Source organism: Aspergillus pseudodeflectus (genome assembly GCF_044049435.1).
Source record: "Aspergillus pseudodeflectus strain CBS 756.74 chromosome Unknown BJX68scaffold_19, whole genome shotgun sequence".
In the NCBI taxonomy this organism is placed as follows: domain Eukaryota; kingdom Fungi; phylum Ascomycota; class Eurotiomycetes; order Eurotiales; family Aspergillaceae; genus Aspergillus; species Aspergillus pseudodeflectus.
The window spans coordinates 358,545-377,543 of NW_027263795.1; the positions used below are offsets into that span (position 1 = coordinate 358,545).

Below are 18,999 nucleotides of genomic sequence, written 5' to 3' on the forward strand. Positions count from 1 at the left end.
AAGAGGCTGGGATGGAGGAAACTGTGATTTGACGGCCAGAGGCCAGTGTGATGGACTAGACGCTGTGATCAATTGGAGCGCCAGCAGTAGCGCCAGTTTCAAGGATCAGGGATGGCAGTCGTGCTGCCCTCTGCCCCTCGTCGACATCTTCTCCCTGCGACCAGCAAAGTTGTCTGAATGTGGGCCTGTTGAAACACTGGTCAATCTGGACTCTTTGGTTTTATGGTTCCTGACCCAGAGTTTCCAGAGTTTCCAGTTTCCAATTTATGGTCGCCGTCTGCCCCTCTCTCTCGTTGACAACCAAGGTTCGTCTCTGTCGCTCTCCAAGAGTTGCTCATTTACCTCTGGAGTCTGTTCCCCTCGTTTCAGCTCACCTGCCCACCCCACTTGCCTGATCTACGCCTGGCCCACGCTTTTTATCACCCTCATTCTCCGTTGCTGCTCTTTCTTGGTCCTTTGGTTCCTCCGCATCGGGATAATCAAGCTCGTTCTCACTCCGCCAGCTGTGCATGTTCTGACGTTTCCTACTGAGAAGATTGTCCTGGAGTTTGGACTGCCGGAACCAACGCCGACAAAGACAAGTAAAAATAGAACTGAGCTGTGAAACATCGACCCAACCGACGACTGATCGGGTTTGAGCACATTGGTGAGCTTCTTCTTCTCTGATCGCGGCATTTACCCTGCTTCCTGCCACCGACATCGCATCCATTTAACCGTTTTCCTGCAATCTTGATGGCGACACCGAATTGACCTTGTCGAACTTGAGTAGAATATCTGTTGTCCACGAGACCTTCGATACCATCCTCATTCGAATCTGATATATTCCCCGGCTCCTGTGCAGATCGATTCGACTTGGCAATTCTTCCTCGTCTCGATAAATTCGTCCCGCTCCCCGACGTCTAGCTGGCAGTTTGCGATTCAGGTGATAGCAACCGGCACGGGCCATACCCCGCATTCGACTCTTGTCCCGTCTTCCTTCAGCTCGTCGCGCAGACTGAGATCGGATCGTTCGCGGCTCCTCCTCGCATAACCTGATAACATCGACTAGCTAACTCAATTGTAAGTGCTACTCCGTACTCTCCTGCCAGTTTATTACGTGAGGCCGAAGTGCGGCGTTGTGTGTACCTGAATGAGGTGCTTCTCAACTACGGGAATGGATCCAGTGGTCAGAGGCACATTGTATTGCTACTTCGACCGCTTCTCCGTGTGTTATGTCGCATAGAAACTTGTCACACTGACAGTCGTTACTTTATACCCATACCAGTGCTGACAATCCTATTCCAGAATTCGCGAATATGGTGCAACAAGCGCCTCCCCAGGGAGGTTCAAGGAAGATATCCTTCAACGTCTCCGACCAGTACGAAATTCAAGATGTCATTGGTGAGGGAGCCTACGGTGTTGTCTGCTCCGCCATCCACAAACCGTCTGGACAGAAAGTCGCTATCAAAAAGATTACTCCATTCGACCATTCAATGTTTTGCCTGCGGACGCTGCGAGAAATGAAACTTCTCCGGTATTTCAACCATGAGAACATCATCTCTATCTTGGATATCCAAAGACCCCGAAACTACGAAAGTTTTAATGAGGTTTATCTCATTCAGGTAATTTTGAGCTACTATCGGTCCTGATGGAATTCTACGGCTGACCTGGACAATAGGAACTGATGGAAACCGACATGCATCGTGTTATCCGCACCCAGGACCTGTCAGATGACCACTGCCAATACTTTATCTACCAGACTTTGCGTGCGCTGAAAGCCATGCACTCTGCGAATGTTCTGCACCGTGACCTTAAACCCTCAAACCTTCTCCTCAACGCCAACTGTGACCTGAAAGTCTGCGACTTTGGTTTAGCTAGATCCGCCGCATCGACCGATGATAACTCAGGCTTCATGACGGAATACGTGGCGACACGCTGGTACCGTGCCCCCGAGATTATGTTGACATTCAAAGAGTACACAAAGGCGATTGATGTGTGGAGTGTGGGCTGCATCCTTGCAGAAATGCTGAGCGGGAAGCCTCTGTTCCCTGGAAAAGACTGTTCGTTTGCACCGACTACTCCCGGTTGAAACTAGGAGACTAACGTGTGACCACAGATCACCACCAACTGACGCTAATCCTGGACGTTCTTGGAACGCCTACGATGGAAGACTATTACGGAATCAAATCCCGACGGGCTCGGGAGTACATCCGATCTCTCCCTTTCAAGAAGAAGATTCCTTTCAAGGCTCTGTTCCCGAAGAGTAATGACCTGGCACTAGACCTGTTGGAGAAACTGTTGGCTTTCAACCCGACGAAGCGCATAACTGTTGAAGAGGCCCTGCGTCATCCGTACCTGGAGCCGTACCATGATCCCGACGATGAGCCAACAGCCCCTCCAATTCCGGAGGGCTTCTTTGATTTTGACAAGAACAAGGATGCTCTCAGCAAGGAGCAATTGAAGGGTGAGTCCACGCCACTTCTTTCGAGTTTCTTACTAACTTTCTGTAGTTCTTATCTACGAGGAAATTATGCGCTAGACATCTAGGGCATTGTTGGAAAGGAGTTTGAGAATAGCGCAGTGACACTGGAGCTCACTTGCACATATCATGTTTGCATAGACTTGTCTAGGGTAGTTGTACCTATTTCTGCGGATTAATTCAGCTGCATCCTTCTTGTTTATGTTGTGTCATTCCGGATTTCCTAAGTGTGATGAAGCCGAGCTTACTAGTATAAGTCTATCTACCATACAAACATTTACAAGCACTGCTGTATATGTTACAATGCTACCAGACCACACCTCCACAGTAGCCCAATCTCACTTCAGCTTTAATGCCGGTCCAGGCTCTTCAGAAACTCCGCAATCCCCTCTCCAACCCCCTCCGGCGATGGCTTCGCTGCACAGACATCTGGCTGAAAGCCACACTCCTTGACTAAATGATCCCTCGTCGTCGGCCCGATCGTCGCAACGAACACTTTCCTCCCTCCCCTTTCCTGCCTCTTGGTTTCCTCCTCGCGCCTTAAAACTCTCACCATAGCATCGCATCCCGTTGGTGAAAACACAACAGCCCAAACTACTCCCGTAGTATCATCATGTCTCTTCAAGATTCTCTCAAATTCCCCCTCAAACCCAGCCACAACACCAGTTTCATACACAACCACCTCCTCAACCTCTATCCTCCTCAAGACAGGCGTAGATTCTCCCATGAGCGTGCGGGGTATGATGTCCCGCCTCGTCTCGCCGACGAGGAAGAGGAGGGGTGGTTTCCGCCTTTTCACATCGTCTCCGGATATAGAAGTAGCTGGGGCGGTGAAAAGTCCGTTGTAGTGGTCTAGTATGAGCGTAGCGAGGTTCTCCCCGTTTCCGGTGTCTGCGCCGTGGATTGTTGCGTGGGGGAGATGGGTGTCTCGGAGGGTGGTTAGGGAGCGGGCTGTTGCGGGGCCGACGGTGTAGAGGGGGAGCGAGTGGGAGGCTGTTGCTGTGAGGGATTCTGTATAGCACATAGATATAACAGTTAGGATGTTGTCAATCTGAATTGTTCTTCCGTATGTATATGGTGGGGGTTGTGGTGGAAAAGAAACGCACGGTCAAGACCCGCGAGCATATCCGCAAATGCCTCAACGGCGCGCTGCGATGTGAAGATCAGCCCGCCATATTTTCGCCCAGAGCCTGGATTCAGACGCCCGCTCTCAAAAAGTGCTTTTATTTGTGCTAGGTTTTCATGGTGGAAGTTGTGTGAAAGAACGGGGACGAAGGTTGGGGTGTAGTTCTGGGCGGAGAAGAATTCGTCGTAGCCGTCGTGCGGGGAGGATTTGGTCTTGAGGAGGAGGATCGGTGGAGAGTTTGGGCTGGTCATTTTTGAGATTTGGACTATGAATCCAACGCGACAGCAATTGAATGCTTGGTTCTCTTCCGTGTAGCTGTATTGTCTATGTTGTTGATGGGAAGGTTGAGCTTGGGGTTTGCCGCGGAGCGGAGCGGAGCTGGGGTGTCCCGCGTTGACAATTGGAGTACAAGCAGTACGTAGAATGGATGACTACGGCGAATTGTTGGCTACATGTACTTTGAACAAACGGAATCAATGCGTCTAGTATGGTTATGTACACTAAAAAAACAAGACTACTGGTCGTCGAGAACGTGGACGTACTTCTTTTCCTCCGCTCGCTCCCGTTCAGTAGCTGGGGGCAAGTCATAGTAGGAGGAGCTTCGGTAGCCTTTCTATGCGGGCGTTAGCTCTGGAACAACAACGGTATAACAGGTAGAGTATACCAGGTAGTGGAAGGTGAGGTTGGACAACTCATCAGGCTCGATTCCGAGATCCTTGAACGTCTTGGCTGTCTCGTCGATTTCCTGGTCGATAAATTCGCGCTCGACCTCATCGGCGCTCAGAGTGTGCCACCAGAGGTACTTGTTGAGAAGGTGAGCGGCGGGCTTCAGGACACGCTTGGGAACATTGATATGGCGGCGGCGCTTGACGATTTCCCGGTCAACGAATTCAGCAATCTCAGCGGGAGAGTAGTTCTTGGGGCCGTAAAGCTCGAAGGTTTGGCCGGCAGTGGTGTCATCGTGCAGCATGCGCTCGAGGGCAGAACCGACGTTGATGACCTAACGAGTGTCAGCTATCCGCTCTTTGGGGGGACAGAATCAAAGACACGGCTTACGTGAACGGGCCAAGAGCGTTGCTGAAGGTGGTTGGAGGTGAACAGGTTGGTCGCACTGGCAAGCTTGTGCAGGAGTCTGTCTTCGAAGCCGAACATAGGAGCGGGTCGGACGATTGTGGTCTCAGGGTAGATAGAGCGTGCCACTTCCTCACCCCATCCCTGTGACAAATCAGTCATCAAATCCGAGGAAAGGATCTGCGTAAGCCGACCTTGGTAGCGAAGTACTCGGAGGGAGAGTTCTTGTTGGCGTTGTATGAGGAAACATGGATGAATCGATCAACGTCGTACTTGGCGGCGGCCTCGGCGATCCGCTCGGTACCGTCAACGTGCACGTCGGTGTAAGAGAAGTTCCTGGACCACCATCAGCAGAGCTCTCCCGTATAATATTGGTCCAACGAACTTGGTAGGGTATTCGCGGCCGACAAGGTTGTAAACGACGTCAGAGTGTCGGACACTCTCCTCGATGGACTGGGTGTTGCGCAGGTCGTATTCCTAACAACCATCACATTAGTCTGGCATTTAGAGGTTCGACAGCTCTGGGAGCTTACAATGAAAACGACCCGTCCTAAGTCACCGGTGACCTTGAGGTGGCGCTTGGTCATCTCCTCACGGTAGGGAACGACCACCGTGCATCCCTGTGTAGCTGGATGCTGTCAATTTATGGGACCCCTTCACACGGATTACTCGCCGGACATACCCAATTTGTTGACAATGTACCGACCCAAGAAACCGGTGGCACCGAAGACGGTCGCGGTATGTCCTGACCAGGGATCGCATTAGTATCCGACATTCATGGAGGTAGACGGCAAGAGTTGAGTCTAGGTAAAAGTACCTCCGAGAGATGACCTAAGACGAAGCTCGTTAGCATTCTCCAATCGCATATCGAAGCAATTGAGCAATTACCGTCCACCCTGGACCTTTATGAGGGGCTTTCCGGTCCTGGTAATTGTGACATCTTGAAGATTGCGGCGCTGCACTTGGAATTGGACACGGGGGGTGGGGACGAACGCCCTGGACCCCAGGACAGGATTGACGGCCCGGCACTTCTGCATGGTCTCTGTTTGAGGTGTCAGCTAGACCGGTCTTCGAATTGAGTCCACGAAGGGTCCGTACAGCAGCAGATGAGAGCGGGGAGAAGGAGGGCGCGAAGCTCGGCTAGAGGTCGTGGATGAGGTCGAAAGTCGTTCATCACCGAACTGCAATCTGCCGGCACGGGACCAGTGCGCTAGTCCTGATTCGGACAATAGCCTGGACTTTCGTCGAAATCGACCGGGAAAGCCAGGGATTTTCTCGATATGATAAAGATCTGAAGGATAGATTTCTTGACCTGCACCTAGCCTTGATCGATGGCAGCTTGTGACTTGAGAAAAGCGAACTTGATTCTCTGGTGTATGACTATTCCTGGGCCGTGATTGGTCCATGGATTCAAGAAGCCAAGTTGGTGCCTGAGGCTAGAAATCCCAGAGCCCCAAGCTCGAGCAACATGATCGACAAGCACCCGAGTACATTTGTTGTTGGAGGAGGTATAAAACAGACTCACAAAGTATGACATGAATTGAAACTACCCTTATAGTGATATAAGCCGTGATGAGGAGAATGGTTGTTGTCAAAGAGGTTTTGTGCATGGGTGGTGATGTTCAGAAGCAGGATACCCAGACCTTCGCCTTCCATATCAGTATTTACTTACTAAGAGCATGGGTAGATAAGGATTTGCTTGATGGCCATTTAGTTTATTGACTACAAAGGATTCAATCTGCATAGGGCATAGGGTAAGTGAAGATATGTTCAAACATACAATGACAGCTCTGAGTTGAGGAGCCTCGATCGTCCATCCGGTCAAGTACGCTTCCTGCCAGGCGTTCTTGGTCGCTAGCTAGTCCCTCTTATGGTTATGCTATCTCAACCTGCGAATGGTCAAAACTCCCTGAGTTGTTGCGCAATAGGTAAGTAGGGCTTTGCTAAGGGGTCACGTGAGGTCGAGGAAGGTATAAGTTGTGCCTTAGGATATCTATTTACGGTTGACAGATACCAAGGCAGGGGTGAATTTGAATAAGAAAGTGGCTGAGATGTGACTCATGATTGGATTCCTCTCATTATTTGGCGTCAGAAAGTGTGGTGTGGTGTCTATAGAAGTCTCCGATATCTCTCCGACAACGAGAATGGGGGGTCGAATAGTGATAAAAGTCGGCACGCATCCCTACTTTCGTAGGCTTTCTGCATCTCATTAACTTTACTGAAATCAGATCTCAATCGTCAACTCATCTTGAAACCAAATTATGGCCAGTTGTCCCGATTTCGCAGAAAAGAACCGCCAGGTGTTCGAGTAAGTCCTCTTCAACCAGTGAAACTGAAGGCATGTCTAACGAACATCAGAAAACAGTCTCGTACCTACCAGTCTGATTTCGTAAAAGTGGTGGAAACGCTGGTCAACGTCGCCCAAAGCCAGCGCACCTGGGTTAGCGATGTTTGGACCGATACCGAGGCAGGAAAGGGCAAGGACCTCAAGATGTTAGAGTATGCTTGTGGCCCTGGGCATATATCACTGGTGAGTGGCTACACTCTCTGATTCATAAAAGCCTTCAAGTGGTTGTTTATAGGTTAATATGGTTTTAGGCGTTGGCACCGTTTGTGAGCAGTGTTGTCGGCATAGACATCTCTGACGGCATGGTCGACGAGTTCAACAAGAACGTGCACGAAGCGGGTCGTTCGGACACCATGACTGGGATCAAAGCTAACCTGCTCGGGGACTCAGCACCTGCTGAGGTTTCTGGCCCTGCGTACTTTGACTTCGATATCGTGGTTGTCAGCATGGCCCTTCATCACTTCGAACATCCTGAGAAAGCTCTGAAATGTCTCGGAGAAAGGCTGAAGAAGGGTGGAGTAATGATGATCATGGACCTCATCCCGATGCAGCATCATGACCATGGATTGCACCAAATAGACGAAGTCGTCCATACTATCTCGAAGCACGGGTTCAGCGCCGAGGAGATGCAGAGGATGTATGAAGATGCAGGTGCGGGCAATGGCTTCAAGTATCAAGTCATTGAAGAGCCGCTGGAGTTCACTAAAGACGGGAACAAGTTTTATAAGACCATTTTTGTGGCTCGAGGGCAGAAGTGAGCTTGTGTCAATGTGGAGAGATATCCATGCCGTTTAGGGTAGCACGTAATATGTTGAGGTCATGCTTCAGAGTCGGACGCTTGTCGCATTATGGCTGTAGAACATAGCTTGAATAGCTTTTTTAGCTTTTTGAAACCCTTCTCGACACTAGGCGTTTTTTCCCTTGACGCCGGACGGAGGCCGTTGGGTTGATGGAGGATTAGCTGCCTGAAGCTTGAGGCCCCAAAAGGCTCCCTGGCTTGCGGCGGCGCAGAGACACCGCTTGCCCCATGTGTACGACAACCGCTTGAGCTTCCATCAGCCGGATCTCTCTTGGCTGGATCTCCAGAACAGCTCTCCTCCATCAAATCACCCTACGTCCTCTAACTCCTCCTCATCCCTTTCCTCGCCCTTCATTGCAATTTAGTTTTTTGTGTATTTGCCATGGAGAATCAAAAGATCTCTGATTTCCTCGCTGACCAGCTGCAACAAGCTCCGGAACAGTGCCAGGCGTTGTTCCTGAGCTTCGAAGACTACTGGGAACGAAAACTATGGCACCAGCTGACCAATGCATTGGTCGATTTCTTCCGTCTACCAGAGAGTGCTCCTCAGCGGTTACCGATATTCAAAACATTTGTCCTTAGTTTCGCGGATAAGATCAACCAGCTCCAGTTCGTCTCGTTGGGGTTGATGGCGTCAACAGAGTGCGCAGGTGCGTCGGCCTATTTGGATGGCTGTATAAATGAAGAGCACGGCTTTAGCTAACAGTACTCGGCTTTGATAGATGACAACGAGCGACTCTTATTCCTCACATCACTCGCCGACAAGGTAGACAAGCCAGACTCACAAGAAGCCTACATCTACGCCCTAGCGGAAGTTGCCAATGTCAAGCAACGGCTACAGAATCTGGACGGGGCGCAGAAAGACCTAGAGACGTGTCAGAAAGTGCTGGATTCGTTTGATTCGGTTGAGACGGTCGTACATGCTTCGTTCTACAAAGTCAACGCGGACTATTACCACGTAAGTCTACTTTGCCCCTCGGCGATCCAGAGACTGAACTAATAATTATATAGGCCAAACAAGAATTTGCCTCCTTCTACAAAAACGCCCTCCTTTACCTCGCGTGTATCAACCTTGAAGATCTTTCCGAGTCTGAACGCGAGCACCGCGCTTACAACCTTAGCGTTGCCGCCCTTGTCTCGGACTCCATATACAACTTTGGTGAACTACTATTGCACCCGATTCTGGACTCTCTCACCGAAACACCACACAGCTGGCTCCGCGACCTCCTCTTTGCTTTCAACCGTGGCGACCTGACCGCGTACGATGTTCTCGCAGGCAACATCTCTAAGAACCAGCTGCTCGAGCAACACCGCTTCTTCTTATACCAGAAGATTTCCCTGTCTGCTTTGACGGAAATGGTCTTCCGCCGCCCACCACATGACCGTAACTTGACCTTTGCATCTATTTCCGCCGAGACGAAGGTGAAGCCGGAAGAGATCGAACACCTGGTTATGAAGGCCCTTTCGCTGGGCCTGCTGAAGGGTGCTATTGACCAGGTTGCACAGGTCGCTCAGATCAACTGGGTGCAACCCAAGGTGCTGGATATGAAGCAGATCGAAGGCATGCGGAATAGGTTGAAGGACTGGGATGCCGGTGTCAACCAGCTGGGACATTGGATAGAGGGTGTTGGGAAGGATGTGTGGGCTGCATAGGGGAGTCAATCAGCCCGATCTTAATTTATGCGAAGTCCAGAGAAGGCTTTCTGCATATATGTACGACTGTACTAGAACACTCAATCGAAACGCCTGAAGATGATCATATATAATCTTACGTTTTCACTATGTGATTTAGACTTCTAGTAAGTCCTATATAGCCTAAATTGCAACGAAACTGAGTGTAAGCCCATGCATAGATCGCGCTTACAACTCACAAAGCGAAGACAAGGGGGGCTGGCACCCGTGCTGGTCAACCTAGAACAACGAAGCCCCCACCAAAGCCCCCCCAACAACCCAAGCCGGCCACCAAACACACCAAACAACAACCTGCGTCCACATCCCCCAGACATCCCAGCCAAATGCCGCCTCCGTAAGCACCGTCTCAACTGAGACACCGACGTACGCGCACCCAGCCAGCAGAACAACAGGCGGAGACAAAATGTTTAGCAATACAAGACCCGCAATAGAGAGAGTGTAGCGGAGCACGGGCGCTGTTTCGGCAGAGATGCGGTGCATGAAGGAGAGCGGGGCGCAGAGAAGGCCGATCATGAAAGAGAGGGAGAAGTTGAGGGTTGCTAGGGTTGAGAGAAAGAGGCCGAGGAGAAGAAGGGAGAGGGATTTGATGAGGTGGGTTTGTTGGGTTGTTGTAGAGTTCCGGGAGAGCAAAGCGGCAAGGAGGAGCGGGAGGAGGGCGTTTGTGACTATTGAGATGAGGGTTGCGAGTGTGTAGTTCTAGACAGGAATTAGTGGTTTTCAATAGTTGGGCGGTGTTGTTTAAAAACTCACCCCGTGTGAGAGGTTGTTAAAGATGTACAATGGGATGAGACCCAGTAGGTGTAGGCCTACGACAAGTGTAAGGGGAAGGGCGAGTTGGCGCTCCGCAGCTTTGTTCGTCGTCTCTTGCTCCGCCACGTCATTGTCCTGAGAGATGAGCGGTGCCTTTTCACTGTTCTTTTCGTCCTTCGTGGCGGCAACGGCATTGGGGGTGCCTTGGGAGTAACCAGTCCGTAGCCACAGGCCAATTGCCATGATTGTAAAATTTCCTGCAATCAGCATTGCACTAGGGAGGTAAGTGCCGATACTGACGAAGCGATGGGTCTGCATGAGAAGATAGAAGAAGAAGCTTTGGTGCAGGTGTTCCAAGAGGTTGTTCAAGCTTCGAGTGAGGCCTTCTACCGTGCGACCCAGCGCCATCTCATCTTGCCAGCCATTACCATGAGTCTGGAGCGTGATGGCGTCGATATGATAGGGCATGAAGCTGCTATGCGCCCCAGTGGCGTACCCAAAACCCTGCTTGACCATCCCTCTTAGCATAGTCTGCAGTCGTTTCTCGTAGCTACCATTATGATCCCACATCTCCTGTAGCCGCGTTCCGATTCCCATTTGACCACCGGCAATCGACACAGCTGTGTTGAAAAGGTCCAAATTGGGCAGCTGGCCATTGACACCGTCGTAGACGATGTGTATGTTCTCAAATCGGTGGTTGAAGGGATACTCAATCACGAGGCCTCCTTGCAGAGCACCACTCTTCAGAGGCAGAGGCTGCACGGTAGATGGCTGCATGTCATGATATGCGTCAATCCATGCCTGGGTTCCCGTCTTACTGTCAGGAGGCAGAACGAAAATAATGTCCTTTGACCATAAGGACCAGCCTAACAGTATCTGTTAGCGAAACGAAGGCATAGAGCATAAGTCCAAACAACGCACGCTTAAAGTATCTTGCCAGGGTCAGCGCAAGAGTGACTCCATTAAGATTCAGCTCGCCATCGACTGTTTTCCAAGCCGCAACAAGCACGATCGCTTCCGTTGCATCTCCGCGCGGCGCTTGAATGATGGCATAGATGTTCTCCCCTTGATGCGTAATACCCGAGGACGTATACTCATACTCTTGCGTTGCAACCTTCAGCCCCGCAGCTCTTAAAATCGACTGAATCTTATCCGTTATCCTAACCGTAAAAAATATCGATTAGCTCCGTGCTGCGAGAAAGTTGCGAAAGCGTCTCGCGAAATGCAACGGATGGAAACTCCCAACATACACCGGCGTCCGTTCCTCATTCTTCTGTCCTTCCTCACTACCGTCATTTCCCAACAATGACTCTAACTCTTTCTTATACCCGCGGAATATATGCTGCTCACTGCCCGAGAAGTACGCGTGGACCTGTCCGGGCAATAGCGCGTTCTCGGAAATGTAGTTCTTGCGGGAGTAGTCGTCGAGGGGTAAGAGGAAGAGCCAGACAACGCCGGCAACGATACAGAGGAGGGATAGGATGTATGGTAGTCGGATAAACAGAAATTGAGGGTTATTCCGCAATTTGCGGAACGCAGCTGTCATTTCATCTTTTGTCAGCTTTGTCTAGTGTTAAGCTCTGAGCTGTCCTTTGCGACAATCCGGGGTGAGAGGATCAATTGAGGTCGGGGAGCGGGGACAAGCAAACGCGTAATACGGATGAAGGCTCAGATGGCTTGACTTCGACTCACATTTTAACGCCATGAAAATTGAGGCCTTTATGGACTCCAGTCCATTGACAGGGTGAAGATGAAGGTCGAGTTGATCGGCTCTCCACATGGAAATTTACGGAGGCCGCTAAAGACCAGTTCAGCTGTCCAACCACGAAACATAACTATCATCATCAATCTATACATTAGGTCTCTGCCACATTACAACTAATTACAACATGCAATATTATATCTACATATACAGAAGATGTCAGGGTGTCTGATTATCCGGAAATCAAGGCCCCAGACGCTGCGACGAACCCCCGAGGAAGCTCATCGTTGTTCCTCTCTCACCTCCAGGGGCGCCGGCAGTTGGAAGGACTCCGTAACGGCCGTACGTCTTTTGGTCAACTGACACATAATGGGGCAACCGCCCCAATAGGTTCAGCTTTCCTTCGATCCATCTTAGGATCTTCTCCGGTGGGACGAAGAATTTGAGGTATCCAAGGCCAACTAGAGATGAAGGGTTAGACCTGGTCAAGAACTGCTTGAAGCTAGACTTACGCAGATACCCAATGAGCACCGAGCAAAGATGGCCAAGGAAGCTAGTGTTGGGTACCAGAATCCATACAAGAACGCAAGCGAACAAGGGGGAGGTCCATGTAGGAATCTTATAATTTCCAAGGCTGAGAGAGGGTAAGTGCATGAACCGAATCTGATTATCCATAGGGCATACCTAAAGTATGGGTTCGACTTGAAAGTCCTGATCGATTCAGAGCCCAGAAGGAGGAATGCCCAGACGCTTGAGGAGAGGTTAGATTATGAAATGTGAGCATAACGCGCGAAACTCACCTTGCACCAGCCACGGCGGTATTGCTATGCAGAATGAACTTCTCGATCACAAGGTAGATACCCGCCGGGAGTGTGGAAAGAGCTAGAAATGACATGTTTAGTATTACCTGTCCATCAACTTTTTGACTTTCGCGAAAACTCACGTCCTATGAACAAGGCGACGGCAGTCAATGTTCCATGCTCAGCTTCAAAGCGCTCAAGCAAAGGTGTCACAGCCAACAGGTTGATAAAAGTATGGAAGAACCCTGTGTGAATTACAGGGTAGGTATTGAGCCGGTACACTAGAGATATGTCAGTAATTGGCCTTGAAATCGCAAAAGCAGCCAAACCGTACTAGTACTGAGTCCGATCTCATCCGGAATCAGAGAACCCCATTGTACTACGCTCCAAACCGTCTGCAATTCAAGCAGCCAAAATAAAAGTATCACAAGAACAACAAGTCGGGTAAACAGCGGCAATCGAAGTAGGTATGACCGGACCCTCGAAGGGTTGAATGGTAGCGGAGGCAATGCAGCTGGAGACGCCATCGTGAGGACAAGTATTCGGTGGGCCGAGAAAAGCGGGGATCAAGAATGTTAACGGTCTATTTGAGATTGAACGAGGTCGTAAGCGTCATATATCGTGTGCAGCGCGGATTTGGCCAACAATTGGGTCGGTTGGCAAAGACTTGAGGCGAGCAATTTGCGCGACAAACGTGGAGAAAAGGCGTCAGGAGCGAGTCGCGGCGCGCTCGGCAGTCCACTTTCAAGAGATGCAGAACGAAATACAAGTTGCGCAGGCGAAAGCGACGAGGTAGCTGGATAGTCTTAAGATGAAAAGAGGCGGAGGCACGGTGCGAATGCTCCTCCAGGTCAAATAATGGAAGGACAGCGAACACCGCGAGGAGCCCGAGTCTTGTTCGAATCGTTCCTGACTCGGTGGGTCTTTTTTTTCGCCGATCCCCCGGGTCACGTGGTCGAGGAATATACAAATTATAGAGATATTGTCCACTAGAGTACGGACGCAGATAACCAGATAATTCAATTCTGTAAAGAGTATACTAGAAGCTAAAGGTACTCTAGGCGGTGCTACTTCCCACAAATATAGTTAGAGTCGTTGTCGGCAGCAACTTCGGGTAGCATATTCAAGCTTTTTCATCACAGAATTCTGTGCTATAAACTGGTACTGAGTCACGCCTAACGTTAAAGCCTCCTAGAAAATTGTTTCTTACCTTTAACTGACAGCCTCTGACCAATATCGATTAGCTGAAAGCCCATGACAAGGAGATCGAGCGAGGTACTGCTGCACTTCAACGTCTACACCGGCGAAGCCAAGGTGACGGGGAGGTGGATGGAAATACACTGGTGCAGGAGGCCATTTCGGCACGCCGCGAATTTGCAATCACCAAAAACGCTTAGGAGATTTGCTGATGACCAAGCCTAGTGGCGGAATAATCGAGAACTATGATTATGTTGAGACAAGATAAACTAAGGGATGGCCGGTCTGTTGTTTGGCATAAAAGAAAGGCTAGATGTGCTGAGACTGGGGTGCCGTGGGAGCCTCTGTAAGTGTTGCGAATGACCTCTCTGGCAATACTCCATTTTTATGAAATTATAGGAGAGGCCTACCACGGTCTATGGCCACTGTACAAACGAGTGTGCCTGCTGCGTTCGGAGTCGAGGATCGATGCTACCTGCCTGGATTTGGCTCAACTTGTCTGGTTTTGACCATTTACCTGGTAGGCGGTTTGATCGAGCTGTCTGAGCATCGCGATTTGTAGTAAGGTTGTTGCTTCATTTCCCTTTCGTTAACACGTGTTCCAGTCTTGCTTGGCTTATTCCCAATTACAACATCGAAATCAATGCTAGACCTTTAGCCTAGACGCAATAGACTGGAATAAATCCATGATTTCGCTCTCCGCCCCTTGCTATAAAATCCTCACTCCTGGAGAGGACAGCCACTGCGTGGCTTGTCAGCCAGGTGAGCGAAGCCATGCCCGCAAAGAAGGGCAATGGACTAGCTTCTGAGCAAGCATATAAGCAGGCAACGGAGCAATCGTCTGGGCGAGCACCTGGGCGAAAAACTGGGTTAACGACTGAGTGAGCAAGCGGGCCAGGAGCAATCGATCGAAGGAGACTGCTGATCGGATGATTGAGCCAGCAATCGAATGAGCCTGGAAGGAGCGTAGCAACAGGCTTCAGAGATAAGGCCAGGCGGGACATTTTTGAAAGCCATGTCATCTAGGAAGTCTCAAATATAAAAAAGAGAACAGTAAAGGCACGGGTATCAAGAATCTTTCATTGCCATGAAGTATATATACCCATATTTCACATATGAGACAAGGTCTTGGTATATGTTATGTTTACAGGTACTGGCCGAACCAGGTCACAGCCTGGCAGAAGGCCTGCTCCTTGGCAAACTTGTGGTGCTTGTTGCTCAGGTCGGCACGGACAGCGAAGCCGTGGGTGACACCGCTGTACAGGTTGATCTGCCAGGGGTTTCCGGTCTTGATCAGGATCTCCTCGGACTTGTGGCGGAGAGGTGTTGTGAAGATGTTGTCGATTTCTTCATGGGAAGTTTGTTAGCACTTTCCTCGAAACTTCTTGCTGATTTGCTTACCAGCAGCGCAGATCGACAGGGGACCGGCGATGGCCGCAAGTTCCTCCTCGGTGACGAAAGAGGGGTGGGCGGTATATCCGACATCGACCTTGCCAGGCTTCAGGAAACGGCAGACGTACTAATACGCGACTCATTAGACCTCGAAGACAAGATTTGGCGCATAACCTGTTAAGAGGAAAAAGAACGCACCTTGCCACCAAAGCAGTATCCAACAGCACCGATGCGTTTGACACCAACCTCCTGTCTGAGGTACTTGATGCTTGCCTCAACAACGGGGTCGACAACCGCGGACTGGTGGTTAGGAAGCCATGCGGGAAGATCGGCCTTTCCACTCTCCATGTCGCTGAGCTTGATTGGGTCGCCGTGGAAAAGATCGGGGATGATAGCCAAGTATCCGTTCTCGGCATATTCGTCGGCAAGGAGCTGGGCGTTGACGTAGATACCGAAGATGTCGCTCAGAATAATGACGGCCTTTTCTGGGCTCTGGTTGCCTTTTGGGTAGACGATGTAGGTCTCGGCTGGAATTTGGTAGGCTGTTAGTACGGCACAAAGCTCCCAGTGTGTTGAAGAAACGTTGGGGCAAACCGACTTCCTCCGATGCTCTTAGTTTCGCCGACGGGAGTGCCTTCGTGCTTGAAGCCGGAGGCGCAGCAGGCGCCAGGGGGGTTAGAGGCCATTTTTGACGTTGAGTGAGGGGAGATGTGACGAAGAATCGGGTTTAAAACTGTGAAACCAAAAAAAGATGAGGGGGAGCGACGAGGGGCAGTGAGGAGCACTTATATGGCGGCGAAAAAGATGGGATCGGCTCTCCACTCGTTGCCCCTCCTCCTTCCCACCGGAGCCACTTCCATGTGCCGCGTGTGAGTGATGCTTTCGTCAGACTGCAATGCTTGATGGATCTTTTATCCCTGTATCCTCAAATTCAGAGACAGTTACTGTCAATTGAGCAGATGTCACTCCTCAAATTATCACAAGAGCTGTTGAATGGCCTGAAAAGCACCAAACCAAGTCATCGAACCCTCGATCACCGATTTTCGCAATGTGCAACATACCATCAACGACCGGCTGGGATATCCCGAAGTTGCCGTTGCTAGCTGCGCTGTGCAAATGTGAATGTGACGAGCCGGCATCGAGTTGTTTGCGTACGTGCAACGAGCTACTTACGCAGGTTCCCTGCGCCATCTGAGCGGATCGGATCTCGCTCCGAGGTCCGCTAGTTTAATCTTTGCAGGATGTATAACTGTGAAGAGGGAATATATCCAGGGTACACAACAACTCATAAATATAGGGCTGCAGAGGAAAACATGCCAATCTTCATGCGAAAGCTTGTGTTTTGGATACAAGCAACCTTGCAACTCTCCACAAGGTACGTACCCCCGGCACTAGTAGCCGGGCAAACCCCTCGTCTCCCCGCAGCTGGGCACATACATCAACTTGACCGTCCATGAAGAGGAACTGAAGGCCCAGGCATAAGTTCAGCAAGAGGTTCTATCAATGACTCCTGTCGATGTATTTAGCTGGATCAAAGCCTTTCCAGTTCTCACTATACGCAGAACGACCTAGCTACCTACATCCCCACTCTGCTATTTGGTTCCGCGGGCCAACTAAGTTTACACTCACTTGGTACAACGGGCGCTGTTTTCAAAGTGCTGGAGGCCCCATATGCCTGGTGTCGGAGCGACCCTGATAAATCATGCCGTTAAGCATCTACAAAACCGCCCACTCAATCGATTCAAACACTCAAGTCCACCCGATACCCTGTGCACCATTCATAGTGAGGCTGAGTTTGACGTGTGAATAACAGAGCTCGAAGACGGAACAATTGAGTCAGTGCTACCTAAACACTTAAACATCCATAGAACCGGATGCTCCTTCCGCCACAAGGATATGTTTCTTGGTCCTTCATTCAGCTTTCAACCCCCTCTTGAGGTAATTGCGCGAGCTTTTGGATCACAGGTTGAGAACACTTTCCTCGCAGCACTAGCAGGAGAATGCAAACAGTGCCTTTCACCTGACAGGGATGACTAGGCTCAATGGCCCGAGGAAACGAGTACAACTCTTATTAGCCTATGCTCCTACGCTACCAGGAGCTTTGGGAACTCAAGTATGAAAGCCCAAAAGCTTCACCGGGAATCTTTAAGTACACTGCGGTGTGCAGGGAAATCCTCGTCAAAGATACCCAGCGAGAGGATTAGAGCGTAGAGCGTAGGACGTAGGGCAAAGTCAGGTATGCCTATACAGTTACCGGGTTTTGTTGGCTTTTCGGCTTATGGAAAGTGAAACTTGGATATGCGAAATAACGTCACTTTATATATAGCGATTAGTGGGATACTCCAGACTTCCACCTAGGCTGGGGCGGAAAGGACCCTTTATCCCTGTCTAAGCATAGAATTGTTGCAGGGAAGTAGGATGACCATTTGCTACTATTATTTGGGGGATTGGGGGGTACGGTGAATGGCGGGGTATCCCTGGTCTAGGATAGATTTACTCGGGGTTGGGGTGAAGTAAACTAAAGCGACACCAAATTCTAGATCGATAGAATCGGGTCATTAATGCCATTCAAGGATGAAGTCAAAATAACCGTCAGACTGCTCTAGCAACAGGTTCATAAACTAGCTCGTGCACTGATAACCCCCATTACCCGAGAGCCCGAGAGCCCGAGAATCCGAGATACCTGGTGAGGCTAGAGCATGCGAGCTTGAGCTTGGACACTTCCATCAGGTGCGGGATCGCCCGCCAATTACGGAGTAAGTGACAATTCCTGATTCAATGTCGGGTCTCACTTCCTTTGCACTTTGGTGGCCTCGGAGATTACTTTCGCATTATTAATCGTGTCGGTTGCTGGTGTGCCGGATTTCCGGGTATGACTACTGGGACGAATTAGGTATCTTGTACTCCGTATAGTGGGACGAATTAGGTATCTTGTACTCCGTATAGAAGGTAGGAACAGACGACTGTATTTAGCCTGCAAAGCAACGATGGCTTGCGAACTCTGGATTGACAGAGAGAAAACTGCCCTGTGCAGCGCAGTATAATCAACGGCTGCTGCCTACACGATGCTGTCTGTAAAAATGCAAGATCAGGCGCCTGCACATGTCGAGGAAAACAGATCCATGTTCCGGCAAGGAAAGTCTCCGACACACAGCATCGAGTTCGACACCTTTTGCGCTGGCTGGTCATCGCTCGCAAAAGTATTGGCCGGATGCGTCGGCGACTGGGTCCCACCAGGCGTACAGATGACTTGATCATTCCTGGATACTAGCTAACTCACGCCATCAAGGCTTAAGCATTGGATCAATATTATCAATCCAGAACCCATATACGTATTTGCCAATCATGTCGAAGGCGCTGACAGCAGACGATATGTCAGCGAGCTGCTGGTGTTGACTGTGCTTCACTCGATCAAGGTTGTGCAAAAGTCAAGGCAACAACGTTCTTATACGCATACGTGCAGGATGAGGATGTCTTGGAAAAGATCAGATGCGGGGTGATAGCTGCGCATTGCTTTTTCGGGCTGCTTGAAGCCACGAGATTTGAGCTTGTGCAGAGTAAATCATGTGTTTAGAACAGCAACAAAAGAGGACGGCTCGACTAGGAAACCCAGGATGGAGATGATATCCGTCCGATACCAATGAGTCATGCCACCCCGAGCGGGA

At 50.2% G+C, this 18,999-nt stretch overlaps 7 protein-coding genes across 7 annotated transcripts; 3 read left to right on the plus strand and 4 right to left on the minus strand.

The window, feature by feature from the left end:
- Positions 1 to 1,295: 1,295 nt before the first annotated feature.
- On the plus strand, positions 1,296 to 2,518 carry BJX68DRAFT_255070 (mitogen-activated protein kinase; the record flags this gene model as incomplete). Its single annotated transcript, XM_071042979.1, has 4 exons — positions 1,296 to 1,601; positions 1,658 to 2,039; positions 2,096 to 2,443; positions 2,490 to 2,518. The coding sequence occupies 4 exons, from the start codon at positions 1,296 to 1,298 to the stop codon at positions 2,516 to 2,518; spliced, it is 1,065 nt and encodes a 354-aa protein (XP_070899562.1).
- A 208-nt stretch (positions 2,519 to 2,726) lies between these two features.
- On the minus strand, positions 2,727 to 3,934 carry BJX68DRAFT_236621 (uroporphyrinogen-III synthase HEM4). The gene is made up of 2 exons (XM_071040053.1): positions 3,565 to 3,934; positions 2,727 to 3,469 (listed from the first exon to the last, which is right to left on the minus strand). Exons 1-2 carry the CDS (start codon positions 3,833 to 3,835, stop codon positions 2,808 to 2,810), a joined length of 933 nt encoding a protein of 310 aa, XP_070899563.1. The 5' UTR covers positions 3,836 to 3,934; the 3' UTR covers positions 2,727 to 2,807.
- A 108-nt stretch (positions 3,935 to 4,042) lies between these two features.
- On the minus strand, positions 4,043 to 5,821 carry BJX68DRAFT_236623 (complex I NDUFA9 subunit family protein). The gene is made up of 10 exons (XM_071040054.1): positions 5,754 to 5,821; positions 5,544 to 5,697; positions 5,473 to 5,486; positions 5,338 to 5,400; positions 5,189 to 5,283; positions 5,041 to 5,132; positions 4,850 to 4,991; positions 4,641 to 4,799; positions 4,249 to 4,584; positions 4,043 to 4,197 (listed from the first exon to the last, which is right to left on the minus strand). The coding sequence occupies exons 2-10, from the start codon at positions 5,690 to 5,692 to the stop codon at positions 4,099 to 4,101; spliced, it is 1,149 nt and encodes a 382-aa protein (XP_070899564.1). The 5' UTR covers positions 5,693 to 5,697; positions 5,754 to 5,821; the 3' UTR covers positions 4,043 to 4,098.
- Positions 5,822 to 6,752: 931 nt separating this feature from the next.
- On the plus strand, positions 6,753 to 7,933 carry BJX68DRAFT_236628 (class I SAM-dependent methyltransferase). The gene is made up of 3 exons (XM_071040055.1): positions 6,753 to 6,963; positions 7,014 to 7,185; positions 7,254 to 7,933. The coding sequence occupies exons 1-3, from the start codon at positions 6,917 to 6,919 to the stop codon at positions 7,758 to 7,760; spliced, it is 726 nt and encodes a 241-aa protein (XP_070899565.1). The 5' UTR covers positions 6,753 to 6,916; the 3' UTR covers positions 7,761 to 7,933.
- Positions 7,934 to 8,060: 127 nt separating this feature from the next.
- On the plus strand, positions 8,061 to 9,567 carry BJX68DRAFT_236629 (proteasome regulatory particle lid subunit RPN9). Its single transcript, XM_071040056.1, has 3 exons — positions 8,061 to 8,451; positions 8,524 to 8,759; positions 8,813 to 9,567. The coding sequence occupies exons 1-3, from the start codon at positions 8,184 to 8,186 to the stop codon at positions 9,452 to 9,454; spliced, it is 1,146 nt and encodes a 381-aa protein (XP_070899566.1). The 5' UTR covers positions 8,061 to 8,183; the 3' UTR covers positions 9,455 to 9,567.
- A 145-nt stretch (positions 9,568 to 9,712) lies between these two features.
- BJX68DRAFT_255080 (GPI-anchor transamidase subunit GAA1) lies at positions 9,713 to 13,272 on the minus strand (the record flags this gene model as incomplete). Its single annotated transcript, XM_071042983.1, has 10 exons — positions 9,713 to 10,189; positions 10,244 to 11,109; positions 11,165 to 11,403; positions 11,494 to 11,782; positions 12,203 to 12,406; positions 12,458 to 12,579; positions 12,630 to 12,695; positions 12,746 to 12,827; positions 12,889 to 13,026; positions 13,080 to 13,272. 10 exons carry the CDS (start codon positions 13,270 to 13,272, stop codon positions 9,713 to 9,715), a joined length of 2,676 nt encoding a protein of 891 aa, XP_070899567.1.
- Positions 13,273 to 15,086: 1,814 nt separating this feature from the next.
- Positions 15,087 to 16,020, minus strand: BJX68DRAFT_255074 (dienelactone hydrolase family protein; the record flags this gene model as incomplete). Its single annotated transcript, XM_071042980.1, has 4 exons — positions 15,087 to 15,289; positions 15,344 to 15,461; positions 15,533 to 15,861; positions 15,933 to 16,020. 4 exons carry the CDS (start codon positions 16,018 to 16,020, stop codon positions 15,087 to 15,089), a joined length of 738 nt encoding a protein of 245 aa, XP_070899568.1.
- Positions 16,021 to 18,999: the final 2,979 nt, after the last annotated feature.

What these genes read in the sequence shown, in the direction of transcription:
- BJX68DRAFT_236629 (XM_071040056.1), top strand. Translation starts at nt 8,184, where the DNA reads ATGGAGAATCAAAAGATCTCTGATTTCCTCGCTGACCAGCTGCAACAA. An exon ending in GGCGTCAACAGAGTGCGCAG is followed by an intron (nt 8,452 to 8,523) that starts GTGCGTCGGCCT and finishes CGGCTTTGATAG; the next exon opens with ATGACAACGAGCGACTCTTA. An exon ending in TCAACGCGGACTATTACCAC is followed by an intron (nt 8,760 to 8,812) that starts GTAAGTCTACTT and finishes ATAATTATATAG; the next exon opens with GCCAAACAAGAATTTGCCTC.
- BJX68DRAFT_236621 (XM_071040053.1), bottom strand. Translation starts at nt 3,835, where the DNA reads ATGACCAGCCCAAACTCTCCACCGATCCTCCTCCTCAAGACCAAATCC. An exon ending in TATGCTCGCGGGTCTTGACC is followed by an intron (nt 3,470 to 3,564) that starts GTGCGTTTCTTT and finishes TGTGCTATACAG; the next exon opens with AATCCCTCACAGCAACAGCC.
- BJX68DRAFT_236628 (XM_071040055.1), top strand. Translation starts at nt 6,917, where the DNA reads ATGGCCAGTTGTCCCGATTTCGCAGAAAAGAACCGCCAGGTGTTCGA. An exon ending in AAGAACCGCCAGGTGTTCGA is followed by an intron (nt 6,964 to 7,013) that starts GTAAGTCCTCTT and finishes AACGAACATCAG; the next exon opens with AAAACAGTCTCGTACCTACC. An exon ending in GCCCTGGGCATATATCACTG is followed by an intron (nt 7,186 to 7,253) that starts GTGAGTGGCTAC and finishes ATATGGTTTTAG; the next exon opens with GCGTTGGCACCGTTTGTGAG.
- BJX68DRAFT_236623 (XM_071040054.1), bottom strand. Translation starts at nt 5,692, where the DNA reads ATGCAGAAGTGCCGGGCCGTCAATCCTGTCCTGGGGTCCAGGGCGTTC. An exon ending in GTACATTGTCAACAAATTGG is followed by an intron (nt 5,284 to 5,337) that starts GTATGTCCGGCG and finishes GACAGCATCCAG; the next exon opens with CTACACAGGGATGCACGGTG. An exon ending in GGCCGCGAATACCCTACCAA is followed by an intron (nt 4,992 to 5,040) that starts GTTCGTTGGACC and finishes ATGGTGGTCCAG; the next exon opens with GAACTTCTCTTACACCGACG.